We start from the raw sequence: 20185 nt of genomic DNA on the forward strand, positions 1-20185 counted from the left end.
GTTTGAAAAATTTAGGTTTGCGTTTGGGTTTGGTATCAGAAGATTAACTAAATTAGTAGGATTGAGTTTGGTTTATTCGGTAGACCGTTTTGAATTAATATGATAATTTGGTTCAATGTCGGTTTGATGGGATTTTTTGGTTCGGTTTAATGTCCACCCTTTAGTGACTGTTACTGTGTAAAAGTATCAGTAAAGCTTGGGGGGCTTGAGAGAGAGAGAGAGAGAGAGAGAGAGAGAGAGAGAGAGTCATGGCGAACCAGTTTTGCGTGCTTCTGATCATCACTTTCGTTTACGTCATCACTATCTCGTCTTCTTTCAAGCTTTTACCTCGTTTCCCTCGCTACAATAACCAGAACCGAGCCAGAATCAAGCCGTTCCGGGGAGATCGAAACGAGTACCGATACGAGACCAAGTTCTTCTCTCAGCAGCTTGACCACTTCAGCTTCGCCGATCTTCCCAAATTCCAGCAACGATATCTTATCAATTCCGATCACTGGCTTGGTGCCTCTTCGCTCGCGCCTATCTTCCTCTACTGCGGCAACGAAGGTGATATTGAATGGTTTGCTACAAATTCTGGATTCATTTGGGACATCGCTCCTAAGTTTGGTGCCTTGCTTGTTTTCCCGGAGGTTCGTTTTTGTGTTTTCTCTCCTCTTTGATTTCCCCAAAATTAGCAATTCGTTACTGATTTTAGGGATTTTGGTATAGCATAGGTATTATGGAGAGTCGATGCCTTATGGAAGCAGGGATGAAGCTTACAAGAACGCTACCACTTTATCATATCTCACAACTGAGCAAGCCCTTGCTGATTTTGCTGTTTTTGTGACTGATTTGAAACGCAACTTGTCTGCTGAAGCATGCCCAGTTGTGTTGTTTGGTGGATCATATGGTGGAAGTAAGTAAGGAATCATATATACTGTTTTTTTTTTTTTTTTTTTGTGTTGGTGGAATGAGAATGCTTTTGGATGAGATTATTTATTTTGTTTTTGTTGTTTACTGATATACAACAGTGTTAGCAGCATGGATGAGGCTTAAGTATCCTCACATTGCAATAGGAGCTTTAGCTTCCTCCGCTCCAATTCTTCAGTTTGAAGATATTGTTCCTCCTGAGACATTTTATGACATTGCATCAAATGATTTCAAGGTTAGTCAATTGACTTTATTATGTCTTTCTCGTTTCATATCGTGATTGTGTTATTGGTTGTGGTTGTTGTAGCGTGAGAGTATTAGCTGCTTCAACACTATTAAGAACTCATGGGATGCAATAATAGCTGAGGGTCAGAAGGAGAATGGCCTTCAGCAGTTGACGAAAACTTTCCACTTTTGTAGGTAAACAAATAAATCGGAGTTAGTGTGCGCTTGTAAAGCGTACTAAATAGTAATACTGTAATGGTTTGTTGCTCTATCTTCAGGGTGTTGAACAGTACTGATGACCTTTCCGACTGGCTGGACTCTGCTTATAGTTATTTGGCAATGGTGGACTATCCATATCCTGCTGACTTCATGATGCCTTTGCCTGGACATCCCATTAGAGAGGTATATTTTCGGAAAGTAACACTTTATGATTTTCCAATATTATTTTCCCAAAACCATATGATAGGAGAAAATCCAAGAATACTCATTTGGATTGTCATCATTTGATTATCTTTCTATAGGTCTGCAGAAAAATTGACGGTGCAAATAGTGATGCTAGCATCCTAGATCGTATATATGCAGGAGTAAGTGTGTACTACAATTACACTGGGAATGTTGACTGCTTCGAGTTGGATGACGACCCTCATGGTTTGGACGGATGGAACTGGCAGGTACGAAGAACAACTGCCTTTCTTTGTCTTCCTTTTTCCGATAATTGTCAGTGAATCTACCAGTTAAGCACTTTCAATATCTGTTTACAATAGGCGTGCACGGAGATGGTAATGCCGATGTCTAGCAGCCAGGAAAACAGCATGTTTCCAGCTGATGATTTCAATTACTCTTCGTACAAAGAGGAATGCTGGGATACATTCCGAGTCAATCCAAGACCCAAATGGGCCACAACAGAGTTCGGTGGACATGTAAGACATTCTTTTGATAAACTCAAAGATTCATTCTATGTCATAATCTGAATCTTTACCCTCTCTCTCTCTCTAATGTAAAAGGACATAGAGACCACACTGAAGTCGTTTGGAAGTAACATCATTTTCTCAAATGGTCTGTTAGATCCTTGGAGTGGTGGTAGGTAAGTACATTACTCCCTTTACCTCAGACCCGAGACCTATTTTACAAAACAGATCTCGTAATAGGATGAATGGTTGATTTGACTCCTAAAAATGCAGTGTTCTCAAGAACTTATCGGATACCATTGTTGCTCTTGTCACGAAAGAAGGTATAACTCAAAGCCTCAACAATCTCTCATGTAACTCGTATGTTCGTTCATTTGCATTGGCTTGACCGTTTAATCATGATAGCAGCAGTCTACTTGTCATTAAATCCCATAAACCCACAATTCAAATCAATGCTATGAATTAGTTTGGTATATCTATCTATCTCAAATCATCCGTTCTCTTTCAAAATCAGAAACAAGGTTGATGATGGCTTCTTTTTTTTCTCAGGTGCACATCATTTGGATCTACGACCATCGACACCAAATGACCCAAAATGGCTTGTGGACCAGCGAGAAGCGGAGATAGGGTTGATTGAAGGATGGATTGAAACTTATCGACTTGAAAAAGAAGCAAAGGTTTCTTTGTTAAAACGTTCTTGGTAGGAGAAGAATGTAAAGAATCATCGTCCAACGAAATTCGGAAGCTGGAAACTCTCTAACCGATCCATCGGGTTTAATAAAAAAGATACAAAAGAAAGACAAAATTAATAGTAGTAGTTATGAGTAGGCTGGCTATACACACAACACATCTGTCAAGTGAGTAAAGAAGTTCTTAAAGAATCATATCTTTTAAATATTAAATTTTCAGTGACATCTGGTTTAAAACTTTTAAGTGAAGGACAGAGTATGAGACAATTAGTGGTTACGCTAGAAAAATCTAAAATTTAATTACCAACAGTCACGACTCTTTGGAAAATTTAATTACCATATTAATCACTTTCTTTTAAACTAAATGGAAAATTTTGGTATTGGCCGCTAAAAACGAGCAGTCAAACTATCAAAAAGGCTTTAAAACGCCGACGTTTTGATAGTTTGACTGCTCGAATAAAAAACCCCTTTTGACTAAATCGTCGACCTAAAAAAAAGAGAGAGACTAGACTTCTCTACGACGCACTGTCACAGAACCTTTCTTTGTTGTTGTGAGGGAGAGAGATAAAAAAAAAAAAAAAAAAAAAAAAGTGAAAGAGACAATCATCACCGTGTCGGAGATCGGAGAAATCTTGGTTCAGTTTAATTCATTGTGCGGTTAAGATAAACGATGACAACTTCTAGTTCGGAACGATTTCCGATAACGCCGAGTACGGCGGCTACTAACAGATTGGCGATTACTCCTAATTCTAGGGTTTTGAAAAGCCCTTTATCTGAAGAAGTCATGTGGAAGCGTCTCAAGGAAGCTGGGTTTGATGAACAATCAATCAAGGAGAGAGATAAAGCTGCCCTAATTGCTTACATCGCCAAGCTGGAATCTGAGGTTTGCTTTTCGATTCTTCTTGAAAAAAATTTCATTCTTTAGTTTGGTTGTAGCACTAGAGTAGTAGTCTAGGCGGGAACTCAATGAAACTGACTAAGGAGAGGGTTATAATTACTGGGATTGCTTTGTGCCCTTTTAAGTTTGATTCGTCAGTCATATACGTTACACTCATGGGTCTGCAGTTATTGCTTTGCTTGTGTGGAGTTTTAAAGTTTCGATTTTGTTTCCTCTTTTGAGATTGTGATATTGGCCAGTTTTTATTTTATGTTGGGTGTTTGATCAGAAACCCCTATTGGCATTGCTATATTGATCGCGTTTTTCATGTAGGTTTATGATTACCAACACAACATGGGTCTTCTCCTTTTGGAGAAAAACGAATTGCTGTCAAAGTATGAGGAGGTTAAGGCCTCTGTGGATGAGGCCGACCTAGCACATAGGCGAGGTCAATCTGCATATGTCTCTGCCTTAGCTGAAGCGAAGAAACGAGAAGAGAGTTTGAAGAAGGATGTAGGGGTTGCGAAAGAGTGTATCTCTAGTGTAAGACCTCTTGACTTTGAGAGCCAGCAGAACTAGGTTATTTTCAGTCTGTTCTATTGATTTTGTATTGTTCTTTTTTTTTTTTTTCTCAGTTGGAGAAGACTTTGCATGAGATGCGTGCAGAATGTGCCGAGACGAAAGTTTCTGCTGAGAGTAGAATGTCTGAAGCTCATATTATGATTGAGGATGCCCTGAAGAAATTTGCAGATGCTGAAGCAAAAATGCGCTCAGCAGAAGCTTTACAAGCTGAAGCTAACCGTTACCACCGAGTTGCAGAGAGGAAACTGAAGGAAGTCGAAAGTCGTGAAGATGATCTTGCTCGGCGTCTTGCATCTTTCAAGTCTGAGTATGTCTTTCGTCTCAGTGAACTGGACTTTAAAACTTGGACTATTAAGTTGTGGTATTTAGGTGTTGAGTTGGTTCTTTCTTTACTTGGTTTAGATCTGAAACGAAAGAGAACGAGATGATTATTGAGCGACGGACTTTAAATGAGAGGCGGACGAGCTTGCAGCAAGAGCATGAAATGTTATTGGATGCACAAGTTTCACTAAACCAAAGAGAAGAGCACATATTTGCGAAATCCCAAGAATTAGCTGAACTTCAAAAGGGGTTAGAGTCTGCAAAGACCACATTTGAGGAGGAACGTAAAGACTTCTTAGACAAAAAGTCCAATTTGGAGATCGCTCTAGCGTTGCTTGCTAAAAGAGAAGAGGTTTGTATACACACAAGTATCTTTTATTTCTGGTTTTGCATGATACATCTTTAATAAAAATTCAGACAAGATAGTACTGTTTCATTTTTTTTCCTTGCGAAAACAGGCCTTCTCTGAAAGGGAATCTTCACTACTTAAGAAGGAGCAAGAGCTGCTTGTTGCTGAAGCAAAAATTGCCAGCAAGGAATCTGTGAGTTTACTTGTTCAATCCAACCAACCTTGTAGTTATCAGTCATACTTTTTTAGTTTTGTGCTCATTTGTTTTCTAGATTTAATGAAAACTCCTTTAAACAATCAATACAGGAACTAATTCAGAATGTCTTAGCGAATCAAGAAGTTATCCTGAGGAAAAGAAAATCCGATGTGGAAGCAGAATTGGGACGTAAGAGCAAATTGGTGGATGATGAAATGGAGAGCAAGAGACGGGCTTCTGAATTAAGGGAGGTTGATATCAAGCAGAGGGAAGACCTAGTTGGTGAAAGGGAGCATGACTTGGAAGTTCAATTAAGAGCATTGGCAGAGAAAGAAAAGGATATAACAGAGAGGTCTTATGCTCTTGATGAGAAAGAGAAGAACTTGATTGCTACAGAGGAAGAAAACAACCGTAAGAAAACTCTACTGGAGAATGAGAAGGAACGGCTTAGAAAATTGGACCTAGATCTGCAGCAGTCGTTGGTGTCATTAGAAGACAAGAGAAAACGTGTTGATTCTGCAACAGAAAAACTTGAAGCCTTGAAGAGTGAGACAAGCGAATTATCTACTTTAGAGATGAGACTCAAGGAGGAGTTAGATGATTTGAGGGCTCAAAAGCTTGAAATGTTTGCTGAAGCAGATAGATTGAAGGTGGAGAAAGCTGAATTTGAAGCTGAGTGGGAACACATTGATGTGAAAAGGGAAGAGTTAAGAAAAGAAGCAGAGTATATAACTCGTCAAAGGGAGGCTTTTTCACTGTATCTCAAGGACGAGCGTGATAACATCAAAGAGGAAAGAGATGCATTGAGAAATCAGCACAAACACGATGTGGATGCACTAAACCAAGAGCGAGAAGAATTCATGAATAAGATGGTGGAGGAGCATTCTGACTGGCTTAGCAAAATACAAGGTGAGAGAGCTGATTTCTTGTTGGGAATTGAGATGCAGAAAAGGGAGTTGGAGTATTGCATCGGAAGTAAACGAGAAGAATTGGAAAATGCTTCCAGGGAGAGAGAGAAGGCTTTTGAGCAAGAGAAGAAGTTGGAGGAGGAGCGCATAAAGTCTCTGAAGGAAACCGCCGAAATCGAGTTAGAGCATCTCCAAGTAGAACTGAAGAGGTTGGATGCTGAGAGGTTGGAAATTAAACTGGATCGTGAAAGAAGAGAGAGGGAGTGGGCTGAGTTAAAGGATTCGATTGAGGAGCTAAAGGTGCAAAGAGAAAAACTAGAGAAGCAAAGGCATATGCTTCAAGCTGAAAGAGAGGAAATCCGACATGAGATTGAAGAACTGAAGAAATTAGAGAATCTGAAAGTCGCTTTAGATGATATGTCAATGGCTAAAATGCAGCTGTCCAATTTAGAGCGTAGCTGGGAAAAGGTTTCTGCTTTGAAGCAGAAGGTTGTTTCTAGGGATGATGAACTAGAGTTGCAAAATGGAGTCAGCACTGTGAGTAATAGCGAAGATGGCTACAACTCTTCTTTGGAAAGACAGAACGGCTCAGCACCTTCATCTGCCACTCCATATTCATGGATAAAACGATACACTAATCTGATATTCAAGTCTTCTCCAGAAAAATCTTCCCGAATGCATCAACATGAAGAAGAAGAAGGAGGATTGCCTTCAGAAATGTTGAAGCTAGATTCATCGAAAAGAGAAGAAAAGGCTTACACTGAGGGGATGTCTATTGCAGTAGAAAGACTTGAAGCAGGAAGGAAAAGAAGAGGTAATGCAGCTGGAACTGACACTAGCGAACCAAGCAATAACAAGAAGAGGAAACATGATGTTACCCAAAAATCTTCTGATGAAGCTGATACCCAGAGGTAAAATCTGATACTTAAATAGCAAATTTATAGAATTGTTTCGTTCTTGTTTTTCTGTTACCAACGATTTGGGGTCTTGCATCTTGTAATTTTCAGTGTCATTTCAAGCCCACAAAACGTGCCTGAAGACAAACATGAACTGCCATCAAGCCAAACCCAGATGCCAAGTGGTATGGTAGTCATCAGTGAGACCGTTAAGGTGACGACAGTAACCTGTGAGACAGAGGTGACCAACAAAGTCACAACCCTTGACTACTCAGAAAATCCTACTGAAGCAGGAATGGGAGAGGAGAAACCAGATAGTGATTGCGATCAGGTAGTATTTCTTGAAAGTTGCGATCAGGTAGTATTTCTTGAAAGTTTCTCATAGTTTTTTCAACACACTTGATAAGGAATGAATAATAATACCCCTTGGCTTTTGTTGTAGACCGGGATAAACGCTTCCGATGATGGTGGTATTGAAACATGAGTGCACTTGACGAAGAAGAATAATGACTAAAGCTATGTAGGAAAAGGAGATATATGCATATAAGGTACTGCTACACAGTCTGTACCCCCCCCCCCCCCCCCCCCCACATGTGGTCTCATAAAGTTTAAAGTCACTAACTGGAGTTGTTGTTTGTTGTCTGTTAATGCAGAAGCTCTATGAATCCTTTTGGGAGTTGCTTGCTTTTAGAGAAGATAAGGGGTATGTAAATGGATTTGATTGAATTTTAAAACTCGAAATCTGAATGTGATAATCATTGTCGTTGTTGTTTTTCAGATTTGAAGTGAGTAGTGTGTTTGGTTAGGGAAGGGGTAGGGTAGGAAAGAAGCGTTTGGTTTCTTGTGTGTTGCATGCAGCGTGTGTATGTATTTTGAGAGAATATGATGATTTGTGGGTTTCAAAACACTAAAAAGTTGAAATGAGAGTTGCGGGTTTTATTATTGTTTCTTGTGTCGATGTGATGTCTTTGATAGCTCTCATCATCATCATCCCCCACCCCCCCCCCCCCCATAAGAAAACTATTCTCTTCTCTTGTCGTCTGTCTGTTACATAAGCTTATTTCCTCCATCAACGAAATTGGGCTGGGCTGGTCCAGTCTTTAGGTTTGTTCATAGCCCAGCACACAGTTTCAATGGCTAGAATTAAAAAATGTTGCAAGTAATAATGTTTATGATAATTTAATTGTCAATTTGACTTTGTAAGGGGGAATAAGTTGGATGATCAAAAATCCCTTTTATGGCTGATAATAATGTCGGGAAAAATTGACAGAAAATGAGTAAATAGTACTAATTTAACAAAGGGTAAAAAGGTAAAAAAGAGAGGGTGTCGTGATAATATAGTGAGTCCGCATCAGCGGCGCGAGTCAAAATAACACAGTTGAGACAGTCAAAACTCAAAAAGATCAACATCATCACAGTTACGAGCAATGGAGAGAGGCGGCGTAATCTCAGGAGGTTTTCATCAAAATTACATCCCATATCCTTCACGCGCCGCCGCTTCCACCACGCGCCTCCACTACCCTTTCTCCTCCATCAGAAACTCGCCGTCTTCCTCTCTCAGGGTAAATTAATTTATATAAAATAAAATCACTCAGTTTATTTTAACTAGAAATCTCTTAACATTTTTTTTTTTTTTAAATTCTTGGTAGATTCGTCCTTGTTCCATCTCTTCCAGTTTCATCATCATTCATGAAGTTTCCCGTAATCGATGCGACGCCGTGTCCTCTAATTCTTACAGCACCGATGTGACTGAATTAGCCGAAATTGAAATTGATTGGGACAAGATCGATTTTGGTCTTAAGCCTACGGATTACATGTACTCCATGAGATGTAGCCGTGGTGGTGATTTCTCTAATGGTCAATTGGAACCATTTGGCAACATTGAGGTTAACCCTTCAGCTGCTGTCCTCAACTACGGACAAGTATGTTTCTCTCATTGTCAATGATTTCTTTGTACCTAACTTTGTTCTGTGGAACTCGAGTATGTCAGATTCTTTGACATGGAATTGTAATTGTGATCCACTTGAATTGCTCTGTTTAGTTTAAGTTTCTATGAAGATTCTCTGTTACGTTAAGTAGCTTAGTTTCTCTACTTTTTGGACTTGATGTTTGAGAATTATTTAGCAGGCCATGTGGTTCGGTAGTTGAAATGTTCAAGTTCTGATACCTTGTTTTGTTATTTCTACATCACCGGCTTGGTTGTATATATAGTGATACCTTGTTTTTTTCTTAGGGTTTGTTTGAAGGTCTTAAGGCTTACAGAAAACAAGACGGTAATATACTCCTCTTCCGTCCCGAGGAGAACGCCATCCGAATGAGGAACGGTGCTGACAGAATGTGCATGCCTTCTCCAACCGTCCAACAGTTTGTTGAGGCTGTGAAAACAACTGTATTAGCTAACAAACGCTGGGTAATTAATTGGATCACTCTCCCTCTTCTTTTGAGAAAAAGGCTATTCAGGTGTTGTTGTGTTGCATCACTCAGCTATTGATTTACTTTATTACTATATATAGATTCCACCTCCAGGTAAAGGATCATTATACATAAGGCCATTGCTAATGGGAACTGGAGCTGTTCTTGGCCTTGCTCCTGCTCCTGAATACACTTTCCTTATCTTTGTTTCACCTGTTGGGAACTACTTCAAGGTTTTTTTTTTTTTTTTTTTTTTGCCTTTTGGTCTGATCCAATTTTCTATATTCATCATTTTGTTTTCCTGAGCCTTACGTAATCTTTTGCAGGAAGGTGTGGCGCCGATCAACTTGATTGTTGAAAGTGAATTCCATCGTGCAACTCCTGGCGGTACTGGAGGTGTTAAAACCATTGGTAATTATGCTGCAGTAAGTACATAGCTGAAAGCTCTTTTTCAATATTCATTTTCCTCTGTTATCAAAAAGCCTAATAAATAAGACTTACAATTTTTTAGGTCTTGAAGGCACAGTCGATTGCGAAAGCTAAAGGGTATTCTGATGTTTTATATCTTGATTGCGTTCACAACAGATATCTCGAGGAGGTTTCATCTTGCAATATTTTCATTGTGAAGGTGATGATTATATATCATTTTTTGTTGGAACATCTCAGAAGCTTCTTACCGGAAATGAGAACTCGTTGTTTACTTGTTGGGCTCTTCTTTTGTACAGGATAATGTGATCTCTACTCCTGAAATCAAAGGAACCATCTTGCCTGGAATTACCCGGAAGAGTATTATCGAAGTGGCTCGTAGCCAAGGTTTCAAGGTAAAATCAAATTTCCCTTCTTCAAAGCTCTTGGTAACATTCAGGATCAAGTAGGTCAGAAAACATAGGAATGCTATGCACTGCAAATACCTCATGGTTTTGTCGGTGGTTTAACAACGGTTCACTTTTGGTTCGGTTTAGGGTCCTAATTCTGGTATTTCAGGTGGAGGAACGAAATGTGACAGTTGATGAATTGGTAGAAGCGGATGAGGTTTTCTGCACAGGAACGGCTGTCGTTTTATCTCCGGTCGGAAGCATTACTTACAAAAGCCAAAGGTACCAAACCTTTTATCTCCCCATTTAATTAAAAAGCTAATGAAGCCGCAGAGTTTAAATGAAAACAAATTTTCCGATATCTGTTAGGTTTTCTTATGGAGAAGATGGCTTTGGAACTGTCTCGAAACAGCTGTACACTTCCTTGACGAGCCTCCAAATGGGTCTAACCGAAGATAACATGAACTGGACTGTTCAGTTGAGTTAAACCAGTGAAGAACGATATATGTGGATTTGTATGTAGATACTAGAATTTCATGCTTCTGAGGCTTCTAGTTTCTGATTCTTGAAACGATAAACAATAATCTTTGTCTTTAACATAGATAAAACAGGAAAAAGGCCATGTTCTAGCACGAATTAACATGCTATGCAAATTACGGTACCAGTCACATAAATACACTCGTTGTATCATTTCCCAAACTTCATGGTTGAGTTCAGAATCTGGTCAGACTGGCTATAGAGTGTAAGTAATCTTATCACATCTTTGGAATTGTTTTCGAATTTAAAAGTGCATGTATGAAGGATGATGTAGCTGTCTATGTATCACAAAGCTCATGGCGAAGAATTAAAAACACATTTTGCGTGTAAAAATGAGAGAAGAGCTCGGCGCTGATTTGTGGCTTTTTATTTGCTTAATGAGTGACAGCTTCTCCATGCAACTTGACGTGTGTTTTCTTTTATTTATAAAAATAGTTACGTACTTGGTCACCCAAAAATCTAAATCTAAACCCCACTATCTGTGTTTTTATGACCGACACATTTCCCTCCTATCCTGATTTAAATCCTTATAATTACCAAATAATTTCTATAAACATTCTCCAAGCAAAATCCTTATAACTCTTTTTCCAATTATTATTAGAAAAAAGTTATATGCTACTACTATATATTTGAAAGGATCATATGAAACTCATTAAGCCTCTAGCGACAAGAGGAGACGTAAAGCTTTATGTAAAAGGATGTCATGATTATCTCATGATTACGATATAATTATAACATGTTTTATATAAAAACTATTCTAAAGATTAGTGCATGTAACTAAAAGAGAGCGTACATTTGTCACGAGAGTCATATCATGAACTCACATTTTTTTTTTCATCTCTTTAAAATGCTTCCAAAAAGTAAATGGATCCTACAAAAAGTATGAGAAAGAAGAAATAGAATCATAGAAGAGAGATAGATGCCTTGAGATATACTGTACATTGCATTGTGACCTTATTTTTTCCCCTTTACCTTTTGACTTACTATTCTTTTTCTTCCTTTTTACACTAATTTTTGTTTTCCAAGTTGTTTGTTTATGAATAATTGATTTCTAGTCAATCGTATGTGTCTTATCACCTTTCTTTCTTTTTTACAAACTGATTCCATTTATACAAACAAAAAACATTTGATTCAAATTCGAAACCATATGTTTTGATCTCGGATACAGATTTCCAACGCCTTTGGTTTAATAACTGATTTTTAAGAAAATAAAACATGATCTTAATGATATCAAAACCTGTACGTAACACATTACTTGATATTTGTAAACACAATTTTTGGTTACTACGGAGAAATTAAGACAAGGAAGAATTTTGTTTTTGACATTTTAGCGTGATAAATTAAATGTCATGTATATATAGCATGGTAAACTGGAAGTAACATTATAATAGCTCAATAATACAAACTATTTATATGAGAATTTTGAAAAAGAAGGGTTGGCCTATATGATGCAAGACCAATTCCTGTTTCATACTAGTGTTGTTGAAATCTGAATACACTTTTTTCCCCTGTTGATTACCCTTAGCTTCAAAGTTCAAATTTACTTTAATTTTAACTTTTCCATAAACAAAGATATTTTATCCATGACGATACATATTTTATTCCACAAAAACATATAAACAGTGACTAATACCTCAATAATTTGAAGACTTTTTATTACTTTACAAGTGCTTTGACTTTTAACCCTTTATTAACCATCACAAGACAAGTCAACCTTCATTAATTTCCCTCTAGAAGCCTTTTGGCTCGTTTTGTTTAACACGAAAATTAATCGATTAATAGTTACAGTTCACGTTTATTTGTTTTATGATTTACATATTATTCAGTGTATACCATTCATTCAGTCGTATATATTTCACTTGTTTTGCAAGGAACTAAATTATAGTAAACAATACACCCAAAATTGACCAACTTATCTTACATAAAAGATTAAGAGAATACGTTTATACAAGAAGATCCAAAAATTGTGACGCCATTCTAATAAGAGGTATAGTAGGTTTTCTTGTTCCTTAATCTCAGCTGCCGTGGAAAATAAGTCTAAGTATCAAATTTATTGAATTAAATTATCATTGATAGATATATAACATCCCTATCAAATCTTTGATTAAAATTTGATTTTGGGTCCATGGGACAGGCGTCATTAGGTACAAATTTTAGTAGTGCATGATTATTAAGTGGCTTTATTTATCGATGCATTAAACAAACCCATCTATCAGATCAGTATTGTCACCGTGAGTTTGAAACTTTGTCATTTTTAATGTTATAACTTGTTATATATTTTACTACAAAATTTTCTGAAGGAGATTAATAATAGATTAAATCGTACGTACCTGATCTAGAAAAGTTAGTGGTAAATTTTCTCAGAGGGTTGGCAAAATTTTGTTCACCAACCATAACGGAATTTACTCTCACAAATTTCAATATCTCTGCCTTTCTTTTCATCTCTTTTGGTATACACATATCATTAACTCCTTTCCTTTTCAAAAGACAAATCTATATTAAATAGCAAGTGATTCACCATCCACCAAATTTCATATTCTAATTGGTTGCATTTCTTTAGAATTAAATTGATGGATTTGATAAATTATCTTATTTATATTGATATACTATGAATAAGTTGATTAACTAGTATATTACATACTTTTTTGGTATCAACTAGTATATTATAGGGTCCCTATATTATATTGATTATACTCAATAGGAATTTGTGTGTATAAAATACATGACTTAGAAATTTTCTTAGTTAATTCACACATTTCCATCACCAAACATTCGAAGTATTTGTCTCTATCTCGACAACATATATAATACACATCTTTGTACTATACTACGAAATTATCACTAAAAAATATTGACTCTACAATACATATAAGTTGTAGAGTCACTAAAAAGCGTGTGGTATTTTGTATACATATCTACATGCAAGTCTAATTCAATCACTTATTGGTTCAAATTGGAATACATTGAATTCTTCTAACATTCTCGATGACCAAGTCTACCACATGCATGTAATAAAAGTACACATAATCCGATAATCGGTCTTTCTTTCTTATTCGCGTAATGTGCCATGCAAGTGGGGCTTCAAGCTTTCGCAAAATCTCATGTCATAAATATATGTATATTGTACACATACACATATGAATATTAACTAAACCATATGTCGTTTCCTTTATTATCGAACTTAAAGTATATTGCATGCTATTTAGATTATATATATATAAGAAATGTCGTTTTCGTAATCACACTCCTAAACTGCGGATCAGATATAATCACTAAGATTTAATAATATAAAAATATAATCCACTACTTGACAGGACATGAATCATGAGGAAACTTCTATAATAGCGTGTAATATCCTACAATAAGTCATATGTATGCGTATACATTTACTATAGAACCATATGAAGGAGGAAATTAAAAACAAAAAATTGGCTAAAAATAAAATGTGACTACACAACGATCAATTCCAACATATAGGCTATATAACCTATATTTGTCCCCAAAAAGAAAAAGACTATATAACCTATATATATTAGACATTTCCGAGTCTAATATGTCTATTATACAATATTATATTTAGATATGTCCATCTTGTAGTTCTTTGAAGTTAAAACTTGTTTACATTCAATAAATTAATAATTTTAATATATATCATCCATAACCATAATAGGATGTAAAGTTAAACAAGCATATTAAAATTAGAAGGAAAAAAAATTAATTACCAAAAAAAAAAAAAACGGAGAAGAGTGTGGAAGAGAGAAAGAGTCAAAGGGTGGCGGGCGGCTAAGAAGCACTACGCATAATGAAACTTGTTGTCAAAAACCAATTGCTGTATAAGAGAATTTATAAAATAGGTTTTATGTAATTGAATCCCTAGATTCTAAATTATGAGCAAAGACAAAGGAGAAAAACATTAGTCTCCCCCCTTCTCTGTCATTTCTTAACTCTACTAATATTTTATCACATAATTTATCATCTAATTTTCCAATTCCATAAAGTCACTTTTTGTATAACATTTTTATTTTATTGCCCTACTTTTTGACATCTTCCATCACATGAAGGACTATCTCCTCCAGCTATTATATACTCCCTCTCTCCTTTTATATTTTTCTCCAATTCACATATAATTTTTCAGCTTTACACACATTTCCGTGTATGTATATATAAACCTCACACACACGCACCATCATACACCATCCTCTTCCTTCTCTTTATCATCAACATAATTGAGAGAGAGAGAGAGAGACAGAGAAAGAGAGAGAGATCCAAAAGAGAAAGAGAGATCAAATACAAACAAAATCAAGAGTTAAGAAGATGGGAAGAGCACCGTGTTGTGATAAGGCGAACGTGAAGAAAGGGCCTTGGTCTCCTGAGGAAGACGCCAAACTCAAAGATTACATCGAGAATAGTGGAACAGGAGGCAACTGGATCGCTTTGCCTCAGAAGATTGGTATATACTTAAAACTCACTTTTGATTTAAATTTCGCACTGAGTTTCCAAATATTGGAGACAGTCGGCTATGTCTGTGTGTGTGTGTGTGTGTTGATATTTATATACGTACATGGTATAGGTTTAAGGAGATGTGGGAAGAGTTGCAGGCTAAGGTGGCTCAACTATTTGAGACCAAACATCAAACATGGTGGCTTCTCCGAGGAAGAAGACAACATCATTTGTAATCTCTATGTTACTATTGGTAGCAGGTACTGTATATACTTCTTATATAATATCATATGCATGGATATGAATTATAATTGACACACTTAGTCAGTTAGTCTTGACTTAGAGTACTCACTATGTCTCTTTTTTGATATCAGGTGGTCTATAATTGCTGCACAATTGCCGGGAAGAACGGACAACGATATCAAGAACTACTGGAACACGAGGCTGAAGAAGAAGCTTCTTAACAAACAAAGGAAAGAGTTTCAAGAAGCGCGAATGAAGCAAGAGATGGTGATGATGAAAAGACAACAACAAGGACAAGGTCAAAGTAATGGTAGCACCGATCTCTATCTTAACAACATGTTTGGATCATCACCATGGCCGTTACTACCACATCAGCTTCCTCCTCATCATCATCAAATACCTCTTGTGATGATGGAACCTACAAGCTGCAACTACTACCAAACACAACCGTCTTGTAACCTAGAACAAAAACCATTGATCACACTCAAGAACATGGTCAAGATTGAAGAAGAACCAGAAATGACAAACCCTGATCATCATCATCAACATCAAGATTCTATGACGACCCCTTTTGATTTCTCCTTCTCTCAGCTTTTGCTAGATCCTAATTACTACTTGGGATCAGGAGGGGCAGGAGAAGGAGACTTTTCTATCATGAGCAGCAGCACAAACTCACCATTACCAAACACAAGTGGTGATCACCATCAAAATCAACAGCAAGAGATGCTTCAGTGGTTTGGGAGCAGTAACTTTCAGACAGAAGCAATCAACGATATGTTCTTAAGCAACAACAACAACATGGTGAATCATGAGACCAATGAGAACACAAAAGTCTATGGAGACTCCTCAGTAGCCGGAGTCGGAGCAGCTTTGGCCGGAGGAACGACAAGTACATCGGCGGATCAAAGTACAATAAGTTGGGAGGATATAACCTCTCTTGTTAATTCCGAAGATGCAAGTTACTTCAATGGGCCAAATCATGTGTAACATTTTATTCAAAACTTTATTTTTACTTATATATAATGAGGGTTTTTTTTTATTTTTGTATAAATTTGTGTCTTTAGGGGAATGGTCGAAAAGTTATATGGATTGAGAGATTAATATTCATGCAGAAATTTGTTTATTTTAGTTTCACGTAGCTTTATTGGAACACTATATTATGATCTTTTTTGAGTTTTCCTTCATTGTTATTGCTTTTAGAAATGTGAAAGTGATTCTACCTTTTAGCTTCTTTTGTTTTTCCCCTAATTAATTAGGTCTTTCCATTTAATAATCTTTGCGAATTACATCTGACACATAAAAAGAAGGAAACAACTATGAATCTAAATTTGAGAGCCTAAAAGAGGATCGTCTTTTAAACGCACAAACATCGATCACACCAATTATTATATAAACAATTCTTCTATTTCTTAATATAAAGTTTTTCTATTTTAATGTAAAGACTAAATATTTTTTTAAAATATTAATTTATGTTATAAGACATAGTTCTCGAAAAATATTGAACAGTAATTGTTAGGTGCTTATAGTAATGGAGAATCCAAGGATGATTTTCTGCCCTGTTTCGTATTCAACTCTTTTTTTTTGTCTTTTTCTTTTATATACACATATATCAACTCTTCTTGACTGACTTATGAAAAAATCCACCACTGTGATTACTTGGCTAACAGTTATTCAATAATTTTGTAAATGTACATAGATAAGTCTGTAAATGCATACGTACGTAAGCGTAAGATAAATTTGTAGTTTATCTTTATCATATAAAGTGATATTTGTAGTTGAATTATCATATAAATAAGTATAAATTGTCGACCAACAAAAAGAATTATTAAACTATAATTTAAAAGAATGGTGTAATATGGACACGTCTATGGTCGGATCTATATGGCTTCGTCTGATCAGAGATACTCTGACAAACACTCGAATACACATATGTGTGTATGCACAACTATATATTAATGTTACTTGTCATTTATATTTCTTACATAATTAGTAGTATTTAATTAATTTAAAGATATCTTTTTCCTCGGTTCAATAAGACTACTATACTACGACTTGGATCTCTTCGGTTTGCAATGCATACACAATGTCGCTGGAAACCATTAATATTTTTTAAATAATTAAAGTCTTTTATAATGAAATGGTTCCTCTTGTTATCATAGATCGTTAATCAATGATGATAAATAAATGAAACAAAAAAAGGAAGAGTTGTCTTACCCATTCAACGAAGGTGTACGTACAGCTTCAAAACTCTCCCTAGTCAGTTTGGGAATTTGAATATCACAGAATCAAATGATGTCACCCAAAATTCTCTTTTTCCTGTTTGAGTTTGGCACATATCTTTGCCCATTCAAACCTCCAAATAAAATCATTTCATTTATACCAATTTAGTTTGGTGTGGGAAAAAAGAACATGTATCATTTGTTTTCATTTACCAAACTTAACAGCAAAAATATCTAAGCTATAATTTCTCTGGAAAAATATCATTCTTGTTTGATTAAAATTTCAACTAGATTTTCACCGATAGTATAAAGTATAAACTAAGCGTTAGAAGTTTAGTGACGACGACCTACAATCCAAAGATTGGGTTCCGGTTCCTATCCGTTCCGATCACAGCAAGCATGCGCACGAAAGAAACAAAGATAGAGAACCGTAACTTTTCCAACCAAAGTTTATAATGACAACATTCAACCAAAAAAAAAAAAAAGGATTATAATTGAGTGGGTATAGGGTTCGAAACCAAAAATCTATGTTCATCTACACAAACTTTGACCATTTTGAACTAACATATTCTTGAAATTGTGTAAAATTTTAAATGAAATTGGCCTAAGACGGTTGCATTTTCTCCAAAGGATATGTACGGATTTGATCGAGTAAACATCTCAAAACTCCCTCTTAGAGTAAAACAAATCTCTTATCTCCCTCTTTATTCTCTATACCCCTTTTTTATTTAATGAAATATGTTCTGACTAAAATACTCTTCCTTCTATTCTTTCATTTTTTAATTAAAAACAAAAAACAAGAAAAAAATATAGATCTCGATCCTCTCTTCTTTTCTTGCCGCCGTTCTTCGCCAGAACTCTCCACCGCTGCTGTTTCATCGCCAGAGCTCTCCATCGCCGCCGTTTCTTCGCGACTATGGAGCTGCATCGAGCTCTTCTTCAAAATCCAGATACCTTCTTCAACAAAATAATCTAACAATAGTTGATTGAATTGGTTTTTCTCTTGGGTGTTTTATAGATTTGATTATGCAATTATGCAATTATGCAATTCACATTGGCTGTTTACCATAGCTTATGGGTCGATTAAGCCTTTAAATTGATAACAAATGAATTTCAGTGGTTGAGTTGTAGTAGATTGTAGAATAGAACCCGAAATCATCCAATTTGAGCTTTTGTAGTATTAATGGTAAATGTAGTAAAACTGGTACTACTGATAAATGTAGTATAACTAGTATTACAGACTGAGTTTTTTTTTTTTTTGGTATTGTATTTGTAGGATACAATGAGCAACAATGTCAAAATACATTTAGATTGTTAAGGTCACATGGATAGTTTAATGTTGAAGACATATGTGGGATATAATGAACAATTTACTATTTATGATGATAAGGAGCTATGTGTTTATCTAATCTAACATCCATTGATAATGAGAACCGTAGGTGTATTTTGTTTGTGGAGGTCATCACTATTTCGGAGCTGTTTAAGCAAGTGCGGAGAGCAGACACAAGAATTATGACAAGTTCCACTCAAAAGATGATAAAATCGGGCCTAATGCCATTTTTTGTTCAATAAAAATCTGTAAATGTGGTTTACAAGTTCGAAGGATTGCAAAAACACATATTTCTCAATTACAAACTGATTTCAATAATGTAATATTTATATACTAGTTTTTTTGGCAACATGGTAATACTGGAATAACTAAGGAAAAACATGTATAACAATTATGTTTTTTTTAACAAAACCTAAACGAAAAGTACTTAATATACTTACTGTCTTCATAAACTTTAGAAAAAATGTTACAATGTGTAATAAGAAAGAAGTTGCAAAATTATGTTGTTATGAAAGACTCAACACAATATATTCCTTATACTTTTAAGGTCAGTTTGTAAATAATAACCAACTAAAGATGAAAAAGTTGCATAAATATTTGTTTTAAACATTTGAATGCATAAAACATTCATAATTATATGTTAATAGAATTTAATCAACTGTAAAACTAAAAAATATAATTTTAAGAGTGTGTAAAACTAATTAAATGGAAAAAACCTAAAAGTAAAACTATTTACAAGTATGGTACAACTACTATACTGGGTAAAACTATGTGTGAATACTAGGTGTGAACACACATACTACACACGTGGAAATATATTTCGGATTTTTATTTTTATTTTTTTCCCCACAAATATCAAAAATGTTGAAAATCTCATATTTTCTAAAATCCCAAAATTCCAGATTAGTTTTACCTAATATTTCCAGTTGTACAGGACAAAATCCAAAACAAAAAAAAAACAGATTAGTTTTACATAGTAATTGCAGTTGCACACAACTAAATTCCAAAAAGTAATATGAATCCAACAAAGTTTTACAAGTAGTTCTACAAATAGAAATAAGAAAAACATCCAAACACCCACAAAATTAGTTCTACATGTCCATGACCTTGTAAAGACTCTTTTACTACGGTTATTGGTGTCTTCCTCCACGGCAGTCGGTTTAACACCCTTCTTTTTCTTCTTACCAATGTCTTGTACCAACATCATCTCATGGATATTACACCTCGTCGATACTTGATTTTCTTGTTGTACTCACTCGAGGGGAAGTAAATTCTAAGAGGCTATAGTGGTGTCGAGGAGGAGGATTCCTGCAACAAATAGTTATACCA

At 35.7% G+C, this 20185-nt stretch overlaps 4 protein-coding genes across 9 annotated transcripts; all 4 read left to right on the top strand.

Moving 5' to 3' along the window:
• Window positions 1-162: 162 nt before the first annotated feature.
• Window positions 163-2847, top strand: LOC104727238 (uncharacterized). Of its 2 annotated transcripts, none has more exons than XM_010446292.3 (10): window positions 163-629; window positions 709-895; window positions 1011-1144; window positions 1217-1329; window positions 1413-1536; window positions 1656-1805; window positions 1899-2054; window positions 2139-2218; window positions 2316-2365; window positions 2592-2847. In XM_010446292.3, the coding sequence occupies exons 1-10, from the start codon at window positions 249-251 to the stop codon at window positions 2744-2746; spliced, it is 1530 nt and encodes a 509-aa protein (XP_010444594.1). In that variant the 5' UTR covers window positions 163-248; the 3' UTR covers window positions 2747-2847. The 2 variants fall into 2 exon arrangements, with proteins under 2 accessions (XP_010444594.1, XP_087331296.1); XM_087475170.1 differs by having other exon boundaries at window positions 166-629; window positions 714-895.
• Window positions 2848-3117: 270 nt separating this feature from the next.
• LOC104727239 (protein CROWDED NUCLEI 4) lies at window positions 3118-7802 on the top strand. Of its 4 annotated transcripts, none has more exons than XM_019233029.2 (10): window positions 3182-3614; window positions 3942-4151; window positions 4244-4497; window positions 4593-4863; window positions 4970-5053; window positions 5167-6875; window positions 6972-7218; window positions 7303-7408; window positions 7514-7563; window positions 7639-7802. In XM_019233029.2, the coding sequence occupies exons 1-8, from the start codon at window positions 3402-3404 to the stop codon at window positions 7342-7344; spliced, it is 3030 nt and encodes a 1009-aa protein (XP_019088574.2). In that variant the 5' UTR covers window positions 3182-3401; the 3' UTR covers window positions 7345-7408; window positions 7514-7563; window positions 7639-7802. The 4 variants fall into 4 exon arrangements, with proteins under 4 accessions (XP_010444595.2, XP_019088574.2, XP_087331295.1 ...); XM_087475169.1 differs by having other exon boundaries at window positions 6972-7191; XM_010446293.3 differs by having other exon boundaries at window positions 3118-3614; window positions 6972-7191; window positions 7514-7802.
• A 255-nt stretch (window positions 7803-8057) lies between these two features.
• LOC104727240 (branched-chain-amino-acid aminotransferase 5, chloroplastic) lies at window positions 8058-10786 on the top strand. 2 transcript variants are annotated; one of them, XM_010446294.3, is made up of 9 exons: window positions 8058-8422; window positions 8510-8782; window positions 9094-9270; window positions 9374-9505; window positions 9599-9697; window positions 9784-9900; window positions 9998-10093; window positions 10257-10369; window positions 10457-10786. In XM_010446294.3, the coding sequence occupies exons 1-9, from the start codon at window positions 8288-8290 to the stop codon at window positions 10572-10574; spliced, it is 1260 nt and encodes a 419-aa protein (XP_010444596.1). In that variant the 5' UTR covers window positions 8058-8287; the 3' UTR covers window positions 10575-10786. The 2 variants fall into 2 exon arrangements, 1 of the variants encoding a protein (XP_010444596.1); XR_015572402.1 differs by having other exon boundaries at window positions 8060-8422; window positions 10235-10369.
• A 3888-nt stretch (window positions 10787-14674) lies between these two features.
• On the top strand, window positions 14675-16430 carry LOC104727241 (transcription factor RAX3-like). The gene is made up of 3 exons (XM_010446296.2): window positions 14675-15074; window positions 15195-15324; window positions 15439-16430. Exons 1-3 carry the CDS (start codon window positions 14939-14941, stop codon window positions 16292-16294), a joined length of 1122 nt encoding a protein of 373 aa, XP_010444598.1. The 5' UTR covers window positions 14675-14938; the 3' UTR covers window positions 16295-16430.
• The last annotated feature ends 3755 nt before the right edge of the window (window positions 16431-20185 follow it).

Source organism: Camelina sativa, chromosome 11, assembly GCF_030686135.1.
Source record: "Camelina sativa cultivar CO46 ecotype springtype chromosome 11, ASM3068613v1".
Classification (NCBI taxonomy): Eukaryota; Viridiplantae; Streptophyta; class Magnoliopsida; order Brassicales; family Brassicaceae; genus Camelina; species Camelina sativa.

What these genes read in the sequence shown, in the direction of transcription:
- LOC104727238 (XM_010446292.3), top strand. Translation starts at nt 249, where the DNA reads ATGGCGAACCAGTTTTGCGTGCTTCTGATCATCACTTTCGTTTACGTC. An exon ending in CCTTGCTTGTTTTCCCGGAG is followed by an intron (nt 630 to 708) that starts GTTCGTTTTTGT and finishes ATTTTGGTATAG; the next exon opens with CATAGGTATTATGGAGAGTC. An exon ending in CTGGACATCCCATTAGAGAG is followed by an intron (nt 1,537 to 1,655) that starts GTATATTTTCGG and finishes ATCTTTCTATAG; the next exon opens with GTCTGCAGAAAAATTGACGG.
- LOC104727239 (XM_019233028.2), top strand. Translation starts at nt 3,402, where the DNA reads ATGACAACTTCTAGTTCGGAACGATTTCCGATAACGCCGAGTACGGCG. An exon ending in CGAAAGAGTGTATCTCTAGT is followed by an intron (nt 4,152 to 4,243) that starts GTAAGACCTCTT and finishes TTTTTTTCTCAG; the next exon opens with TTGGAGAAGACTTTGCATGA. An exon ending in AAATTGCCAGCAAGGAATCT is followed by an intron (nt 5,054 to 5,166) that starts GTGAGTTTACTT and finishes CAATCAATACAG; the next exon opens with GAACTAATTCAGAATGTCTT.
- LOC104727240 (XM_010446294.3), top strand. Translation starts at nt 8,288, where the DNA reads ATGGAGAGAGGCGGCGTAATCTCAGGAGGTTTTCATCAAAATTACATC. An exon ending in CGCCGTCTTCCTCTCTCAGG is followed by an intron (nt 8,423 to 8,509) that starts GTAAATTAATTT and finishes AATTCTTGGTAG; the next exon opens with ATTCGTCCTTGTTCCATCTC. An exon ending in CCATTGGTAATTATGCTGCA is followed by an intron (nt 9,698 to 9,783) that starts GTAAGTACATAG and finishes ACAATTTTTTAG; the next exon opens with GTCTTGAAGGCACAGTCGAT.
- LOC104727241 (XM_010446296.2), top strand. Translation starts at nt 14,939, where the DNA reads ATGGGAAGAGCACCGTGTTGTGATAAGGCGAACGTGAAGAAAGGGCCT. An exon ending in CGCTTTGCCTCAGAAGATTG is followed by an intron (nt 15,075 to 15,194) that starts GTATATACTTAA and finishes TACATGGTATAG; the next exon opens with GTTTAAGGAGATGTGGGAAG. An exon ending in TATGTTACTATTGGTAGCAG is followed by an intron (nt 15,325 to 15,438) that starts GTACTGTATATA and finishes TTTTGATATCAG; the next exon opens with GTGGTCTATAATTGCTGCAC.